At 47.3% G+C, this 20,367-nt stretch overlaps 1 protein-coding gene across 1 annotated transcript in view; it reads right to left on the bottom strand.

Moving 5' to 3' along the window:
- BRSK1 (BR serine/threonine kinase 1) overlaps nt 1-18,136 on the bottom strand; it is a 47,631-nt gene extending 29,495 nt beyond the window's left edge. The window contains exons 1-2 of the mRNA XM_053360957.1: nt 17,586-18,136; nt 2,886-2,980 (exon numbers count right to left, since the gene is read on the bottom strand). Coding sequence (XP_053216932.1) covers nt 2,886-2,980; nt 17,586-17,703 — 213 coding nt within the window. The 5' untranslated portion in view covers nt 17,704-18,136. The remainder of the gene's footprint in view (nt 1-2,885; nt 2,981-17,585) is intronic.
- Nucleotides 18,137-20,367: the final 2,231 nt, after the last annotated feature.

Genomic DNA, 20,367 nt, shown 5'->3' with positions numbered 1-20,367 from the left:
AAACAAAATAAAAAACGGACAGTGGTGGATGTGACTCAATAGAAAGTAGAAAGACAAGCCAGGTTGGCTGTGTCTAAAGCTCTGATAGAAACTGTGGGTTATATCCACATCATATGCACATTTAAAGTACATAGGCGGAATTGACGTCCCGGGAGGAATTTCCAGAAGGCGGAGCTTTGTCCTGGATCTTAGGCAAGTCAACCAAAAAATTGTTTTTTAGGCATGGGGAGGAAGCGCCACAACTTTGGGGTTTGTCTGGTTTTTACTTTTTGAAATATAGCACCTGTAGGGGTGCTGAGAGTTGTAACTCTGTGAGGGGTGAACTACAGTTCCCAGTATTTCTTTTGTGAGGGGGAGCAATGTGCCTTAAATTTATGGCATGGATTCTACAACTTTTGATGTTCAGCACTACAAATATTGACCCAGGAGTCCTTTAAACCAGGCAGTGGCTCACACGGCCACCGAGGCTGCTGGTCTAAGAGAACACCACCCCAAGACCTTTTGATAAAGGGTGGTGTATTAAAATGAATAAATAAGTACCATATTTTTCGCTCTATAAGACGCACCAGACCACAAGACATACCTAGTTTTTGGAGTAGGAAAACAAGAAAAAAAATATTCGGAATCTCAGAAGCCAGAACAGCAAGAGGGATCGCTGCGCAGTGAAAGCAGCAATCCCTCTTGTTGTTCTGGCTTCTGTGATAGCTGCACAGCCTGCATTCGCTCCATAAGACACACACACATTTCCCCTTACTTTTTAGGAGGGAAAAAGTGAGTCTTATAGAACAAAAAATACGGTAAGTACAGGTCCCTCCAGCCAGGAGTTTGACATGACAGCCCATGATCCTTCAAGCCTAGGAAGTCAGATGCTGCTGCTGGGCCAAGCTGATGCTATTGAGGGATATTTAAGGTGCCTATAGATTGTATTTGCAGGAGGGAGTCAAACATTTTGGGAAATTTGTTGTTGTTTAGTCGTTTAGTCGTGTCCGACTCTTCATGACCCCAAACCTAAATTGGGAAATTTACGTTTGTGCAATCAAAGAGCTCTGTCACCCTGGTGCAACAAATCCACTTAAAAAATAATCAGCCTCTTTGCAGTTAGCGAAATGATGCAGAAAGGTGTTTATAAGTGTAGAATGAGCAAATGATTAATGGGAAGTATAAACGCCCCACACGTAAGTCAGAATGAATGCTCATTGTCATGTAACCTCTCCACAACCAAATCAGAATAAATGCCAGATTATAATCTAAACTCCACATAAACTTCGTACAAGCAAATCAAGGCAAATGCTCCATAAATAGGTCAACTGAAGCAGCCCAAAGGCTTGCAGACCTGCTGATTTCTTTCAGCCTGGCAATGTCTTGCAGAGGGAGGCCACCTGGTCCCCCATTTTTACCTCCAGATTTCGGCTCCTAGCCTGTCTGTCTCCAGCTTGCCAGCCTGCCTCTGCTGGGGCACCACCTGATGTTGCCAAACACGGCGCTTCCAATCTTGCATATGCCTCCAAGTGTGCAAAGCCTCCCCTCCCCACCCCACCTGGTATATCAGAAGGGGACACAGGATTGTGTCAGCTGCTGAATGTTTCGTTCTGGCCTTGGCAAGTGGCAAGTGAGGGTGTACTGAGAAACATCTTCACTGTTCGTTTCAAAGCTTCAAGCTCCTTTTTTCCCACGGTCTGACAAATGGACAGGGGTTTCTGTGTGTGTTCTTTACATGTTACAGCCTCCACAGAAAAACTGCTCAAAACTGCTCCATAACATAGTAATATCACATGGCATGTGGAGCAGCTCGTCATTCAGGGATTTTCTCCATGTCAGCACAAACTTCAGGAAAGGGGGGGAGAAATCACACCAGCGCAAGGGGGAAATGCTCCAACTAAGCTGATCTGCACCATGTGATTAAACTGCTGCCATGTGGACTAAGTCAAAGTCCTGGACTGAGGCCTAGTATACTGATGAAGGCTGGTGATGCCATCAGCTCACGCTAAACCTTGCAAAGGATGCTGGTCCAGAAACAAGGCAGGCCTTCTGTATCACGTGACACCTGGCAAAATAAGTCTGGAATACGGGAACCGCGTGAGCTCGCCCATTTTTAATCTTGCTTTATTTTCTGCGCTTTCTCAGCTCTCGTTTTCAGCCAAGGAATTTAGAGGGTCAATCCTTCAAGAGGAGGTACCGCTCTTATGACATCCAAATCAAACAAACAACAAACAAGCCTGGCATTTTTTTACTAGTTTCTGCATCTTCTTCCTGCTTTCTAACTCACCAATGTCTGCATTTGGCGAGAGTCTGATAGTGTTTTGCACTTCTCTCTGCAGTGAGGTAAAAGGTAAAGGGACCCCTGACCATTAGGTCCAGTCATGGCTGACTCTGGGGTTGCAGCGCTCATCTCGCTTTATTGGCCGAGGAAGCCGGCGTACAGCTTCCGGGTCATGTGGCCAGCATGACTAAGCCGCTTCTGGCGGACCAGAGCAGCGCACGGAAATGCCGTTTACCTTCCCGCCAGAGTGGTACCTATTTATCTACTTGCACTTTGACGTGCTTTCAAACTGCTAGGTTGGCAGGAGCAGGGATCGAGCAACAGGAGCTCCGCCGACTTCTGATCGGCAAGTCCTAGGCTCTGTGGTTTAACCCACAGCACCACCTGCTAGTAAATTCATTCCAAACCATGCTGTGTAGGCTGTGAATGTGTCTGACCACATCTGGCAAGGCAACCTGGGTTGAAATTTCTGTAAAGATGAAGTGGAGGGCCAGAGACTGAGACTCAGCAGGTACTTTATATAGATATATATCTATATCTGGCTTGCACATTCATCTCCACCTGCTTCCATTTTCATTTTTCGCTGCCCTTACACCATTCCCAACAAACAAACCCACATGCTCACCTTCATCAGTACTGACTCCGAAAGCTTTTCCCGGTTCACAATCTTAATTGCCACTTTCTGCCCTGTGATGCAGTGTACGCCCAGCTTCACCAGACCTATGGAAACGAAAAGAAGCACCAGAAAAGATCTGTCACAATGCAGCATATCGTAACAATGCGAAGCAGATTAATGATGATATAAGTCAAATTTCCTTCCCACCAAATGTATCCCCTTTAAAAGGTGCAAAATGTACTTCCTCTGTACAGAGCAGGGGGGAACCTGTAGCCCTCAAGGTGTTGCTGGACTACAGTTTCCATCATCCCTGCCCACTGGCCATGTTTGCTGAGGCTGATGGGAGTTGTAGTTCAGCAACATCTGGAGGGTCACATATTCCCCACCTCTTGTATCGGGTTATTTTGATCATACACCGTAGGCAGCTTAAGGGCTGCAACGGGGTGGTCCTTTAACTTTTTTTTTTAGTACTTTGGAGTGATTAATGCCATGACTAGAGGCTTGCACATACGGATGTAACAGAGGGACCTAAGGCACACTTTCTGTGCAGACTTACTGAACGCAGTGAGCTTTGTTTACACCTCTGATCTCCCAGCACATTTGCAAACAATGTAAATATTAGAAAGAGACCTTTATGCCACAATCCTAGGTCTGTCTGCCTGAAAATAAGTCTCACTGTGTTCAACTTAAAAGGTAAAGGTAAAGGACCCCTGACAGTTAAGTCCAGCTGCGAACGACTCTGGGGTTGCGGCGCTCATCTCGCTTTACAGGTTGAGGGAGCTGACATTTGTCCGCAGACAGTTTTTCCGGGTCATGTGGCCAGCATGACTAAGCCGCTTCTGACAAAACCAGAGCAGCACACGGAAACGCCATTTACCTTCCTGCTGGAGCGGTACCTATTTATCTACTTGTGCTTTTTGGCATGCTTTCGAACTGCTAGGTGGGCAGGAGCTGGGACCGAGCAACGGGAGCTCACCCCGTTGCAGGGATTCAAACCACTGACCTTGCGATCAGCAAGCCCAAGGCTCAGTGGTTTACACCACAGCACCACCCGCACTTACTTCCAGGCAAATGCCATGTAGGATTACAGCCAAACTCTTCTGCGATCTTATCCAAAGGATATCAGTGCTTCCCCTGATGGCAGGGAGTGTGTCACAATATCTGTTGCTGATTTGCAAGGAAATGCTTATATTCTGGTGTCAATGTGTTTCAGGAATACTTTGGAAGATATCGTGCTCCCGATTCACATGGAAGGGACCATGTTCATTATGCTGCTTTCTGTACTCCCCGCTTTCTCAAGGAGTAGTAGGTTTCAGCAGAAGCTCATACAGAGTCAGTTTGCCCTTGCAGGAAACAGAGCTGGACATTTCTCTGCCCATCAGGCACTCTGACTGTGAGTACATTCTAAGGATGGGGAGGTGGTAATGAAGCCACCTGGATCATGGAGAGAGGGGCCATAGCTCAGTGGCAGAGCCACGCTTCACGTACAGGACATCCCAGGTTCAATTCCTGGTATCACCAGTTAAAAAGAACTGATAGCATTTGCATCATCTCTCTCTCTCTCTATTTTGTACAGTATAATAATATTTTATTATTTTTTCCAGAGCGAAAGTTACATTTGTTACTCAACAGTTATATTTCAGCTCAACATTCAACGGACAGCATAAACTCTGGACTGTGCTACTAAATACTTATTTTGCAGGAGTTGGGGATATTTTTGTTTTTCTCATTTTTAATTAAATATGCCTGGCAGTGCGCCCTATACATGATGGCATCTATAGAACAGTACCTTTCACCACACAAAAGAGAGACTGAATACCGTCACTATTTCTCAGGTTCCCAGACGTAATGAATGGACCCCCAATTAATTCAGATTCCCTGCCTCTTCCCTTCCCTTGCAAAGGTTGAATCACTGTAAGGACTTCTAAAGAGTGGAGTTCTCAAATAAATCCTATGAATTAGAAACAGCTGCCCCAAAATTATCCCAGATCAGTGCCTGTCCTACGGCTCCAAAATACACCTTATGTCTGAAAGGGGCATTGAATGTAATGAGATTACTAAAACTTCTAAAAAATTATTTCACAGACTAGAATCAGTCCACAAGCTGTTGGATAACAGGCTCTGATCTAGCCCACCATTGTGCCCTAACAAAGGATACTCTATACCAGCCTTCCAAATTAGCTCATCAAAATTATTAGCTCACAATAATTTGGCCTAACCCATAAGGTTAGTACAACTTTTTCCAACCTGACTCCCCTCAGATGTCTGGGACTATGTATTCTTCCAGATGATTTATTTATTGAGCATTCACCCTGATTTGCTTGCACAAAGTTTATGTGGAGATTAGATTATAATCCAGTCTTTACTAAGCATTTGTCCCAATCTACTGGGGACATTGTTATACAACAATGAGCATTCGTCCTGATTTGCTTGTGTAGAGTTTATATGTCTTCCCGTTAGTCGTTTGTTCATTCTACATTTCCCCGTCACTTTCCTAACTGCAAAAAGTTGGCTACTTTTAAAAAGTGAACTAGTGCAAGGCAACAGAGTGCTTTAATCCGCTTTAATTATGCAAAGCCAACAATTTCTTGGTGGGCACTTGAATCCCTTCTGCAAAATATTGACAGTCTGGAGGCATCCTACGACTGCCATCAACCCCAGTCAGCACAGCTGAAAAAGGTTGGGTTAGGACGGTTTGTTCCCCTTATAAACAAGACAAATCCCTTTTCAAAATCAAGTGTCAAAGCAGTCCCTTTTGATAAAATGGATGGCATATATGAGATAAACAAGTGATCGTTACAGGGGATTCCGTTTAAAAATGTTGCCTTCAACCTGCTCCACTTTTGCCCATACTGCCCTGTCCCACAAGAGAAGGAATATGGTGAATTTGAGGAGGGGGAATTTATCCTGGACGACCCTTGTCCCTTGCTCGCGGAGTACCTCCAGTTTAGCTTGAGCCTGGCATCAGCAACAAGTTCCGTCAATAACAGGCCTTGTAGGGACTTTTTAGACACCTCACCTGGGATCAGCAGATCCCTGAGATAAAGGCCAATGATCGCATGGGTAATTCTGGAGAAAGCAAAATTTTAACTGCCAGCCAAGAGGACTGGTGGTGAGTTTCAAATGGCCCCTGCCCCAGAAGGCCATTTATATACCCCAGTCTCCTACCTAGCAAATAGGGCTGGATAGAAACACAGGCTGTGTACACATTACGTGCTTGAAATGCAGCTCAGTTTGGATTGAAGCTGGTTTTGGAGGAGGATGCATCAAATACAATATTTCAGAAGAAATGACAGGATAGATTTGAATTGCGGCTAACACTGTGTGTACACCACTTCGCAACCCAGCACTGGGAGTGGACTGCATGCAGAATATACAGGAGCGTGCACAAAACATTGTAAGGCAAGACTCTTCCTCCATTCCCTGCTTCTCTCAGCCCAGGGTCTTAGATCTTGGGGCCAAACTTTGTGTGCTGGGCAAACACATGTGAAATACATGCTTGTCCTCTTCATAAAGCAAGCAGGAATTGAGGAGGGAGGGAGGCTGCATGCCTGACACAGAAAGAAAGAAGGGAGCAAAAATTCCATCATGCTTCCCTGCCTTACCTTGACACACTCCGCTGCTTTTAAGCATAAGGACATAGAAAGCTGCCTTATACCAAGGGCACTTCTAGACTGTCACTCTTCCTGGGTGGAATTCAATTACCTACCAGCCAATTCAGGCTGCACAATTAAGAGTTGACTGGGAGGTCTTGTGCCAACTAACCCACTTCCCCACAAAAGGACCAGACTTTCTGCCATAAGGAGAGTGACTGGAAAGCGTGGGGCATCATCTAACCACTCCGCAAACAAATAAAAATGCCCATCAGATTGTCAGCGACCTCCTGTAGCTCAGTATTGTCTATGTTCACTAGCCAAGGCACTCCAGAGTTTGAAGCAGGGGACATTCCTAGAGCTTCCTGGAGATGCTGCTGGCATGAATTCCATATTCATAAATATTTGGGGGCCCTTCTGCATGCAGTGGATGGTCTAACAGTGAGTTTCAGCTGTTCCCCGGAAAGAAGTCCCCCCCCCGCCCTGCCCCCCGCCAGCCCCTATACCAGAAGAGAGCCAAGCAAGAGAGGTAAGGCTGGAGAGGAAACGGGTTTCTCTGCTCCCTCAGATGCTCCTTTATGGCATAAAAGGTAGATCTCGCTTCCACTTTATATGTGAACAAGGCAAAATGCGGTTGACATACACAATTGCCCAGCAAACCTAACTGGGCTCTGGGAGCGAATGGTACCCGTTGTTAGGCCCATACTGCATCACCTCTTGAGTTCTTTCTTCATTCGTGCCAAAACTTGTAGCCATACATTTGCTCTCTGGTATCAAGAAGTTCAGAGGCCTGGGCAGCATCCTCTATGAATGCTGAATATATGTAGCGGGCAAAGCTCAGCGGCAGAGAATCGGCTTCACGTGCGTAATGTGGAATCCCTGGAATCTCCAGCTAGGACTGCGAATGTCCCCTGCCTGAAACCTTCGAGAGGTGCTGCCAGTCAGTGTAGACTTGGTATATGCTCCTATGTTAACACCTCTAGAATCCAGGGATTGTGGGCCCCTATGGCAAGAATGAGGACCCTCAGGCCCAGGTGCCAAATGCAGCTCTGCAGGCCTGCCCAGGTCACACGCCCCCAATTCTACTTTGCCTCCTCCTTCAGTGTTTTTGCCTGGCTGGAATGCGTCTGTGGACTCTGACAATGCCTCTTGCTTTCCTGGATGGAGGTGATGGGGTCAGGTGTGTCTGTGTATGTGTCAGCATCGATTGCTCCACCCACTTTTGCCTTTGGCCCCGCCCACCACTGGCCCTCAGCTCTCTCATGACGGCCCAGAACAGAATGCAGCCCTTGGGCTAGGAGAGGTTTCCCTCCTCTGCCATAAGGGCTTTCCCTAGGTGCCGCCCTGCCATGGGGCAGTGTGTGTGCATATTGGGGAATATACAGATCAGGTACCTCAGGTGCCAGAGAGCAGAACAGCATGATAAGCTGCCCAGGAATGTGTGGTTTAGGCTTCAGTGCCCTCTTCAGGCCTGACCAGCAAAAAAGGCATACAAATAATAGCCTCCATTTGGCAGGCCACCATAGCCTCAACTACCTCAAAGTGTTGGTGCTGACCTTTAAAGCCCTAAACGGCCTCAGCCCAGTATAACTGAAGGAGCGTCTCCACCTCCACCGTTCAGCCCAGACACTGAGGTCCAGCTCCGAGGGCCTTCTAGCGGTTCCCTCCCTGCGAGACGTGAGGTTACAGGGAACCAGGCAGAGGGAACCTTCTCGGTAGTGGCGCCCATTCGGTGGAACGCCCCCCCCTCAGATGTCAAGGAAATAAACAACTATCTGACTTTTAGAAGACATCTGAAGGCACCCCTGTTTAGGGAAGTTGTTAATGTTTCATGTTTTATTGTGTTTTTAATATTCTTTTGAAAGTTGCCCAGAGTGGCTGGGGAGGCCCGGCCAGATGGGCGGGGTATAAGTAATAAATTATTATTATTATTATTATTATTATTATTATTATTATTATTACCACCAGGGTTGCATGTCTGTGGCAGCTTCTGGCAAGATCTCGTGAGATCTTGCAGAGCTCTCGCGAGTTCTGAGAGATCTTGCCAGAAGCCGCCACTGCGCAACTGGTGGCAGGCAGGGCACCCCCAAGGAGGATGCCCTGTAGGGTTCCTCTGCTTCAGTCAGCCTCATGGGCGGGGCTGGCCCTGCAGAGGTAGAATCATAGAGTTGGAAGGGACCACGAGGGCCATCTCCCTGCAATGCAGGAATTTTTTTGCCCAACGTGGGGCTCAATCCCACAACCCCAAGATTCAGAGTCTCATGCTCTACTGCCTGAGGAGCCATCACAGAAGTACAGTGGTGCCCCGCAAGACGAACGCCTCGCAAGACGGAAAACCCGCTAGACGAAAGGGTTTTCCGTTTTGGAGACGCTTCGCAAAACGAATTTCCCTATGGGCTTCCTTCGCAAGACAAAAGCCCATAGGGAAATCTCAGGGACAGCGGGGAAGCGCAGCGCGTCTTCCCCACTGTCCTCGGACCTCCTCTGAAGGCTGGCGGTGGGCCGGAGAGACCTCCTCCCGCCGCCAGCCTTCGGAAGGCTGCTCCGAAGGCTGGCGGTGGGGCGGAGAGACCTTCTCCCCGCGCCAGCCTTCGGATGGCTGTCCTGAAGACTTGCGGTGGGAGGAGGGTTTTCCTTCCCACCGCCAACATTCAGAATGCTGTTCTGAATGTTGGTGGTGGGGAGGAAAAACCCTCCTCCCACCGCAAGCCCCGGGAACAGAGGAGAAGCGCTGCGCGCCTTCCCCTCTGCTCCCGTACCTGTCCTGAAGGCTTGCGGTGGGGAGAAAAGCCCTTCTCCGCACCGCCAGCCTGGCAAGCGGTCTCCATAGGAATGCATTAATTGATTTTCAATGCATCCTATGGGAAACCGTGCTTCGCAAGACAAAAAACTCGCAAGAAGAAAAAACTCGCGGAACGAATTAATTTCGTCTTGCGAGGCACCTCTGTAAAATATCACCCCCTGCTAATTGCTGTGGATTATGCCACTTAAAAGGGACACGGGTGGCGCTGTGGTGTAAACCACTGAGCCTAGGACTTGCCGATCAGAAGCTCTGCAGTTTGAATCCCTGCGACAGGCTGAGCTCCCGTTGCTCGGTCCCTGCTCCTGCCCACCTAGCAGTTCGAAAGCACGTCAAAGTGCAAGTAGATAAATAGGTACCGGTGAACGGTGTTTCTGTGCGCTGCTCTGGTTCACCAGAAGAGGCTTAGTCATGCTGGCCACATGACCCGGAAGCTGTACCATCCCAGCCAATAAAGCGAGATGAGCGCCGCAACCCCAGAGTCGGCCACGACTGAACCTAATGGTCAGGGGTCCCTTTACCTATCCTACTTAAAGCAACAGCATGTGGCAGCATGAGAGCCAGTGTGGTGCAATGGACAGTGTGCTGGATTCAGAACTCAGAAATCCCATGTTCCATGTTCAGCCATGATGAAATTCCCCGGGTGATCCTGGGTCTCTCTCTCAATCTCTCCCCCTCCCCCCAACCTACCTTGCAGGGCGGTTGTGGGGATAAGACAGGTGTGTGAGTGAGGTAGAACTCAGTAGACCACCCTGAGATCCTTTGAAGTAGGGCGGGATGAAAATATGATAAATACAATACCCTGCCAAACCCACAGCTGCAGAGCCAGCTGGAAAAGTTGGCAACCTGAGCTGAACGCCACTCATTGACTCTACAACAGCTTCCCCTCCATTGGTTCTTTGAGTGTATTAGCAACAGGGACATAACTGCTTCCTGTTTTTAAAGTCCCACTTACTAACAAGGTTGAAAGAAAGCAAAGGCACCCTAAAATAAACCATCATCATCACCACTGTACCCCCTTCAAAGCCAAAATAGGGACAGTGGTTTACCAGGAGCAAATGTCAGAAAATACACACTATTTTTGGTAAATAAGCTATGGAAGCCTCACAACAATGGCAGGGTGTGTGAGTTTAAAATACAAACTTCCAAAAGGTGCTCTCTCTCTCTCTCTCTCTCTCTCTCCCTCTGACCTTGAAACTCAGCTTCACATTGTGAGAATACAAACTGAGTCATGGAAAAAAAGAAAGTTAAACCCTCTCACACCCAAATACATCTTTTCAGCCTGTCAGAAAATAAAAAATATTAAAAAGACACGCACTCTATCTAAGTCGCTAGATCTGGTGTCATAGTGGTGTGGTGCGGCTGTCAAAATAAGCAGACCAGACAAATCACATGCAAGAAGGCTGAAGGAAGAGATTGTCTTTAGCCTAGAGCAGGGCTGCGTAATTTGCAGCCCACCAAGCAAAATGCAGCCCACCAGCCACTGATGGTGGCCTTCTAGGACCTTGATGTCTGCACGCCCTCCCCCCCCCAAAAAAAACCCATAGACAGAAGCCAGAAGAATCCTTGCAGATCATCCAAAGTACAGATATGGGTGGTCTGATAGGCTCTAAGTTATTTCATTATATCGAACATTATTTACATTTAATTAAAAAACAACAAGTGCCATGGGCTTGTCCTTTTTACCCTGATTGCCTTTGCGCTCTTTGGCCCTGACACTGGAAGGCAGGAGCAAGTTTACTTCTGTCTGGGTAAAACTGGGTAGAATTCTGCCTGCCTGCTTTTCCTTACACCTTCGTAAGTAAAAGGTCTAACTTGAAAAAAGAAAAGAAACATGAAAATTCAGGGAGGGAGCTTGGAATATCCCACTGGGGTCAGGCAACCAGGGTTTCACAGCACAGTGGTCAGAGTGTTTGACTAGGATTTGGGAGACCAGGGTTCAAATCCTTAGTCAGCTATGAAGTTCACTGGGTGAACTTGGACCGGTCACTGCCTCTCAGCCTAGTCTACCTCACAGGGTTGTTGTGGGGATCAGGAGAGGGAGAACCATACATGCCATCTCGAGCTCTTTGGAGAAGAAAAGTGTGGTTTAAATGCAATAAGTACATAATAAATAAATAAAATTCTGAGAGACAAAAACAAGGGCATCCTTGCAACGCTTCTGTTTTCAGTTGGTGTGGTACTACTCTGTTCTCTTCCGGTAAGGTTGGCATTTAAGCATTGCCCCCCAAAAGGTGGAAAAGCTTGTTATATTATGATCCACAATGGCGGGGGGGGGGAGGGAAGTCAAAGGGGATTATATGTTTATGTTTTTATTTCACTTGCATATGTAAAATAGAAAATGCAAAAATAAAAATGTTTTTTTTAAAAAGGAAAGGAAAGGAAAAGCATCCTCCGTGAAAAATAGGTCACAAGAGGACACCAATTTGCATATCAAAGATGCAAATGTAGAAATGATAACTACAACATAAATAGAAAAACAATACCTCAATAACATAACATTAAAAAATGGGCAAGGATGGAAGAGACTGAGTAGCGGGAAGAGAGAAAAACCTACTTGTCTCTGTGAAGAGTTGTGGGTTACATGCACACCATACGTAACTTCCTCCTAAGAATCCCGGGAATTGCAGTTCTGGAAGGGGGGAAACTACAGTTTCCAGGATTCCTGCAATACTGTGTGCCTGTCTAGTCGGCTGAACAGGTAGCAACGGTTGCTGGAGAAACCTGGTGGCCTGCCCTGCTCTCCCTTCTGATGGTTCTTTCTCTTTAAACCAGCCTTGGACCAGTCAGGCCTTCAAATAGAGGCCTGTCCTCTGACAGTTCTTCAAACAAAGGATGGCCTTCTGTAACGCAGGACACACGGCCACCCCACACTTTGGTCAGACCTCACCACTGTGTGGTGTACATTTCTGGGCACCACAGTCTAAGGAAGGTATGAACAAATTGGAGTGTGTCCAGACCGAGGCCTGGAGATCGAGTCCTATAAGGAACAGGCAATGTAGCCGGGTCTGTTTAGCCTGGAGAAGGGACAACACAGAGCAGGTAGGACAGCCATCTTCAAAGATGTGAAGGATTATCACACAGAGCCAGTGTGGTGTAGTGGTTAGAGTGTCAAACTAAGACCAGGGAGACCAGGGTTCAAATCCCCACTCAGCCATGAAGCTAACTGGGTGACCTCGGATCAGCTACTCCCTCACAGCCTAACCTACCTCACAGAGTTGTTGTGAAAATAAAATGGGGTGGAAGAGCCACCTTGGAGAAAAGACAGAATATGAATGTAATAATTTAAAAAACGAGGCAATAGAACACAGGGCAGGACCCAGATTCAAATCACAAGGAGGGGAGGTTTAATCTATACATTGAAGATGAAAGTATGCACATTAATGCTGTTAACTGTTGGACAGTAGATATCTTTCTAAGAATGGTTTTTAGGCAGAGACTGGGTGGTCACCTTACAGAGATGCTGAAGCAGCAGGTTTCTTACATTGTTAGGGGTTGGACTAGATGGCCTTTGGGATACCTCCTGGCTCTAGGATCCTACCAAAGCTCACTTTGGAAGCCCCAGTCCATCCACTATTACGTAGTGCTGAGCTCTTTTCATCGCCAGTAGCATGATGTGCCTATTTATTCTGCAATAGCCCGTCCCTCACTGATTTCAAAGACAAGGAGGATGGCGGTTCTTTTGGTTTAAACTTGACACACTAGGAAAAAAAACCTACTTCACTATGCAATCAATACTTTGAAATACCTTAGAACTGCAGTGTGAGAAATGGCATTGCGTGTGCTCTCTGCGTGAGTCTTTAGTGTGCATGTGCCTGCATTTTTATGCATGCACACTAGAATCACCCACTCCAGAGATTTCATGTCTAGGGACTCAATCGTGACAATTCCTGAAATATGCTAACAAAATTTGAAAAAGGCACTCGCAAAAAGGGGAAAATGTGGACATTAATTTACTGGGGGGCGGGGATACACAACAATAAGGACAGCCCCTTGTGAATAGGAATATATGCCGCAAGCTAACCTGTCCCTACATTCTCTGATTCTCCCCCATACACACCCTGGCCATGCCTTGCTTTGCAGAAAAGACAGAAGATAGATCAAGTCCCACCTCACTTCCCCCAAATGGTGGGCTTGTTTATTTTACTGGATCACAAGTTGGACAAGCTGAGAAAAGGCAAACTGGGCAGGAACAGGTGTGGATATGCAAACGGTTTCCAAATATCTAAGGATGTAAATAGGAGCAGGAGGGGGAAACAACTGCCATGTTCACATGATACAACCAAGGTCCCCAATGTGGTGCCCGTGGGCACCATAGCGCCCATAGACAACTCCTCTCGGCACCCACTGACCCTCACAATTTTTATTTTGAAAATTGCTGGGTGGTGGGACGGAGTTTTTCTTTGGTTGGAGGTCTTCTCTCTTTGGAAGGATGGCCTGCTTCCCCCCCCCCCCCGCTGCCCCCGCTTGTTCTTTATCTGGGAGGAAGGGACTTTTAGCATACCCACCAACATTTCCCAGATGAAAACAGGGACACTTCAAAGCTAATCCTGTTCCGGCTGCCCCAACACATGCATGCTATGACACATTGCTGAAGGCTCCACTCACCCTGCTACATGCTGTGTCTGTGTATTTTGCGGTAGGCACTTATTTAAAAGCCAAAAAAGGTGTTGTTCTTTTGGCTGGAAGTATATTTGACAAACACGATCGCCTGCAATATGTCATAACAGTTCCAAACATACTTCGGAGGCAGTGAAATGTCACTGGGTAGTGCCACCGTGTTTGTGTGCGTGCATATACACACACCTGTGAACTATAGACAAGATGCATCCATCATAAGAACACAAGAAGAGGCTGCTGGATCAGGCCAATGGCCCGTCAAGTCCAGCATCCTGTTCTCACAGTGGCCAACCAGATGCCACAGTGGGAAAGCGGGACCTGAGCACAAAGACGACTCTTCCCTCCTGTGGTTTCCAGCAACTGGTACCCGAAAGCCTTACTGCCTCCAAACCATGGGGACAAAGTGTAGCCATCATCGCTGGTGACCATTGATAGCCTTATCTTCCACCATAAGGAAGAAATCCACTCATTCACCGTTAACTTCTAGATCTAACTCGGCAGCTCAAATCTGAAAAATGAACAATTAACTCAAGCAACACACACTAACAAAATTTTAACACACTGCCTCCGAAAAAGCAAGGAATTGACCAAGGGTTCATACCAGAAAATATGCGTTGTCTCTAGTAAATAGAGAGAGTTTGATCATATGGGTTAGTACAACGTTTTGTGAGCTTAGCAACGATGGCGGGAGCATTTGCAAATCTGGCACAGAGCGTCATGGTTTAGGACAGAACAGTAGACTGGTCAACTGGGAATCCATAGGGTAGATCCAACAATTTTATCTGACCTCCGGTGACCCTGTTAAATTGAATCAGAGCTTGGGGTGGGGATTCCCCATGTTTCGATCCTAAATTACAGATATTCCACACGTTAAGAGTTTACATCTCTCTTTGGGTTTGGGTTTGTATCTATAAACTCCAATTCTGTGAACGAAAAGATATATAAAGGGCATCCTTAACCTCTTGTATGGTACTGTAAGTGTACCTAGACCTGACAACATACATGGGAGGTGAGTCCCACAGCCTTTTAAAAGGTGGGAAGCATAAGGAAAGCAAAAGAGTGAATAAAGTGATGAGGTTTCCCTCCCCCCATGTCTGTTGATATGTATATGTTTTTATATATTTTTCAATGCTCAGTTCTACTCCTTAAGAACAGTAAATAAGCCAAGATTGACACACTTGCCCAAGGCACTCCAGGGCAATGGATCCAGGCAGCTTCAGCCCCACTGAAATCAATAGGACAAGCTAATCTTGGCTAACTTAAGTCCCGTTCATTTAGTCAATGAGAGTAAAGTTTAACAACCTGGATCCAATCCACTGGCATCTCAGATCGTTGAGACTGTGGACTGACGGGCGGGGAGACAAGCCTACTCTAATTATTCCAGTTGCAGAATTTAAGGTCTCCGATCACTGCTAGTGCAGAATTCTTGCATGACCTGTCCTGTGGGAGAACACTGTTAAGTTGGCCATGGTTATTATCATTTCGCTACTCAGCATCTTCAGGTCTGGGAAACCAAAACTGAACAGGATAGCCAAGGAGGAACAGGGATATGCACAGTTTTTGATTTCTATCTCTGCCACCAACATCCCTTAGATGACCTTGGGCATGTCACTGCTGGTGCCTGGACTTCCGCTGTTTCCTGCCAACTGAGGATTCACATAACCATAATAACACTCCTTCAGAGAAGGAGGAAACGAGATTGCTAGAAATACGGCGGCAAGCAAAATTAGAAGAGCAAGAAAACTCTCGCCCGCCGTAGGAGGCGTCCATTTGTCCTATTGCTCCTGGTCTCCCCTCCTTCTGGGGTATGGGATGCAGCCAGGCCTCATCCCATCCACCCCCAGCAAGACTCCATCCACCTACCCATTCAGTCTGCGATTCCTGAAATGTCTTTGCGTGAACTGCCTGCCGCCACGGTGCAGAAATGATTATTCAGCAAAATCCCGCCCTCCCTTATCCCCTGCTGCCTCTTTCACCCACCTGCTCCAGATATTTATTATTGTTATGATTCCTTAAAACAAAAACCAAAAAAACACACAACCCCACCTCCCAAACATGCACGCACACACAAGCATAGCCCGGCTCCTTCTCCCCCCTGTCACCGTGTCTTTTTCTGCCACTGCAGTAATCTTCCCCCTTTCCAAGCCACAATACTCATTCTACACACAGACACACACAAATTGAGAGAGAGAGAGAAGAGAGAGGCCTTGTGGTTTGGGTTTTCCTGCATCATTGCAGAGAGATGGATGGTTTCACCCCCCCCGCACTCCCCGCTTCCCATCCTCAGCCTTCCATCCAACAACTGACTGTCACCGAAAAAGAGGAGAAGGAAGCCGAAGGAGACGGTTTTTCATATTACCCAGCCTTTAGGCATTTATTCAAGCAATCTCTCTCATAACCAAGCCCCATAATCTAAACCGCACAATCGAATCGGCATCCCTGCAGAGAGTAAAAAAAAAAACAACCACCACTCTTCCATTCATCCAGAGTGCTGCAGCAGGAGAAGATTGGTGTATGGGGGGGGGGGAGAAATCTATAGGCCTCTCCTATAGATTGCCCCTTCATAAATACAGAGCCTTGGCAAAATAGAGATGGAGGGGGGGAGGCAGTGATGGGTGTATGTCCCGTCTCTCCACTGACAAGACAGGGTTTTTTGGGGGGGGGAGTGGAGGTAGGGAATCTATATGGAATAAATCTGGAGCAGTTGGTTCTTCTTGCTTTCCTCCCTCCCCAACCAACCTTGGCCATTGCAGCATTATTATTTTTAAGCTACTGCTTCATCCCAAACAGAACTGCTTCAGGCCCCAACCACCAGGGCACAGGCACCTGGGCAGAGGTACGGAAACTAACCCATCCAGAAAATATGGTCGATCCACCGCTGCCCTCGCTGCGTTCCCCTTTCCAAGCTCCATCTGGGCATTTAATGTGCGTTACAACACACAAACACACCTACCTATCAACTACCACAAAAGCACTGTGATCCTAAGAACCCAACTATCCCCAAACAGCACTTGCTGCTAAGTACAGGGATAGCCACAACCCCTTTCAAAACCTGCCCCTATTTGTTGTTGTTTTTTTAAATTTTCGCTTTTTTCTTCTTCTATCTGCTACCTCTGTAAAGCAAACTATTTCCCTGCCATGCACAGGGACCCCAAATAAAGTCCAGCAGGGTAAACATTAATGCACTCCTTTGAACTCTTAAAAGACACCTTTTCCCTTCTGGTAGTCTCCAACATTTACTCTCCACTCCCAAATAAAACAGTGTGTAAGAAAGAGAGGGAGGGAGGGAGAGAGAGAGAGAGAGAGAGAGAGAGAGAGAGAGAGAGAGAGAGAGATGGAGAGGTGCCCCAACACCCAAAGTGTTGCCCCCTTCTCCTGACAACCTGCTAAACCTAGATGCCATTGGCCCCAAACAAGACTCCCCATTTGCTCTCCTCAAATAAACTCCAGGACAGGAAAGAATTCAGCTTTCGCCAACCACCACCACCACTGCGGCCAATTTATTTTCCCCAACAGGAAATGCATCTGCCTTCCCTTTTTCGGATCTCTTTCCCCACCCTCATTCTGCAATGGGACAAACACTTCTGGTCCACACGCGAAGCTCTGGGCTCTCCCATCGCACCCATTTCTGTGGCATTGGGGTTGCCCCTCCTACCCCACCCCACCTCCAGGAGCAGCAGGGTGCCAAGTACTCACCAGTCTGCCCTTTCCCCAGTGTCTTCTCCAGCCGGTAGGGCCCCACATACTGAGCATGCTGCTGGCTCTGTTGTGGCTGGTAGGGATGGACCCCACCTGCCTCTTTGCCACCGGACATGGCTTTTGTCTGTCACCCTTCTGAGCAACAATAAGAGACGGGGGATTTGGGGTGGGGTGGGGAGGGGAGGGGAGAGGCACGGCAAGGCAAGGCCCCCCTGATATCCCCCTATAGGGACAATACCGGGGCCGGCATCCTGAAGGATTTAGGGGGAGGGGGATGCTCTCGGCATCAGGGAGGGAAAGGGAGGCGAGATAAGGATGAAGGATGCTACAGTCCGGGTACCAGCATCATCCAGCTGGTCCAGCCAAGGATGCTGCTGTTGGTGCTGCTGTTGCCGTGGATGAAAGATGCTGGTGGAGAGCCTCTTCTGCTCTGGTCCTTCGCCTCCTCTCACTGCAATCTGAAGGGATCTCTCGAGCTCTCCCCTTACATCAGCATCCGGGCAACTGGGTGACAGACACAATCCGGGTTAACCCTTGGCGGAACAAAGGCAGCGCCTCCTCCCCAGGCAGGAGAAAGGGGTGGGGATTTGGGGGCGGGGTGCGGTGGGGGGAGAAGGGGTCAGCGGGGAGGGGTGCAGCAGCTGGGTGGGAGGGGTTAACCGGGGATAGGACCTCTGTGGCAAGAGGGAAATTGTGTCATTTATCTGCGAGGTTTAGAGGAGGTAGTTTTTCATTAGCTGATGGTGTGTGGCTGTGGTAGGGATATATTATCTGTGCAAGGTTTTTACACGGTGTGTGTGCGGGAAGAGGATGCAACTGCGGTTTTGCAGGAGAGAGATGTATGCGATTGAGAGATTATGTGATTTTGGGAGGAAGGTGTGTAAATGCATGCATGCGTGCGTGTGTGTGTGTGTGTGTGTGCATAAGCAAAGAGGCTTGCACTGTATTAAAAAGGGATCAGGTGTGGCCACATAGGCGAGAGGGAGATAGATTTCCCTCCTTTCTCTTCCTACCTCCAAACAATGAGTATCAGCTCTGAAAGCCTGAAAATGCATACCTGTAACTCTGCTCTTGTGAGAGAGTGGTGTAGTTCTAAGCGTGCAGGACACAGAACCTTAGTTTTACCAAAAAAATAATAATAATTGTGCTTTGTAGCCCCATTTCTCTGGATGGGCATCTGTCTATACCTGTGCAAACAGGCCATGCAATCTCAGGTGGTAGGCCTCTGCTGAGACTTGCTTGTTGGTAATGTCTCCAGGTTTGTGTCTAGAGAGTCCAGCAGCTTTAATATGATGGAGCACACACAAACAAACAAATATACAGTACTGTAGCAAAACACCTAACGGGAGGGCTCATTGTTCCAGAGACAGGAGGTGGAACTTTCCTCCCTTTCATGGCAGAGACACAGGTCGCGTGCACAGCATACACTGAAGGCACATGGCTCCCCACAAAGAATACTGGGAACTGTAGTTTGCTAAGGGTGCTGGGAATTGTAGGTCCGTGACAATTCCGAGGATCCTTTAGGGGAAGTCATATGCTTTAAATGCACGGCAGCTATGTAGCCATAGGTTGCTTAAATGGTCTCTAAAAGAGGACCCCCCCCCATGGAATCTGAAGCAGTGACTGCCTCACTCTAAACTTTGCCATCGGTGAGCTAATGTGGTGTAATGATTGGGGCGTTGGACTAGGACCTGGGAAACAAGGGTTTGAGACCCATTCAGCTATTGAGTCCCAGTCACTGTGTCTCAGCCTATCCTACCTCACAGGGTTGCTGTGAGGATAAAATGGGGAGAGGAGAATCATGTATGCCACCTCAAGTTCTTTAGAGAAAAAAGGTGGCATATAAATTTAATAAATAAAAGTTTAAAATAAAATAAACCCTGATCTGAGCAGAGCTACTGTGTTGATCTAAATTTGCCTGTAATGGGTTTTAAGTGAAGTTTCAGGTGTCTTGTTTTGTCCCTCTTTCTAATGACTGGCTGGATTAGCACCTCCATCCACAGATCTTTACACATATCAAAGGATCTCTTCTTGCTCTCCTATGGAAGAAATGCTTGATACAGGGATGCAGAGAGTAGATTCAATAAAGTCTTCAAAGAGCAGAATAAGGCTGTAATCCTACACATCATTACACGAGAGTAAGCTCCACTGAAAAGCTTACTTCGGAGTGAACAGTGCACAGCATCACACCGTTTGCTTGTTTATTCTTGTTTGGCAATCAATTGTAGCCGAGTAAGATTGTCTTCCATAAACACGGTTTTAACAATGAGTCCGTAAGTGACTGTGGAGGCCAATTCTGGATCTACACGTCCTTCCACAGTGGGGACATTGGTTTCCAGGCGGGAATTGATCACGGTGTGGATTTGCCAAGCATGCCTTCCTCTTAGCACATTTCTCCCTTGCATCCTGAGTTTGAGTGTCTTCAAAGCCCATGACACTTTGGGTAAAGGCTGTTCTCCAACTGGAGTGCTCGCAGGAAAGTCTTTCCCAATTGTTGGTGTTTGTACTACATTTTTAAAAATTTGCCTTGAGACAGTCTTTAAACATCTTTTGTTGACCACCAGCATTACACTTTCCATTTTTAAGTTTTGAATACAGTAGTTGCTTTGGAAGATGATAATCAGGCATCCGCACAACATGATCAGTCCAACGAAGTTGATGTTGAAGAATCATTGCTTCAACACTGGTGATCTTTGCTTCTTCCAGTACACTGGTGTTAGTTCGCCTGTCTTCGCAAGTGATATGTAAAATTTTTCGGAGACACCATTGATGGAATCTT

This window comes from Podarcis raffonei, chromosome 13, assembly GCF_027172205.1.
Source record: "Podarcis raffonei isolate rPodRaf1 chromosome 13, rPodRaf1.pri, whole genome shotgun sequence".
Classification (NCBI taxonomy): domain Eukaryota; kingdom Metazoa; phylum Chordata; class Lepidosauria; order Squamata; family Lacertidae; genus Podarcis; species Podarcis raffonei.
Note: the sequence above shows the minus strand (reverse complement) of the source record. Positions and strands in the feature narration are given on the sequence as shown.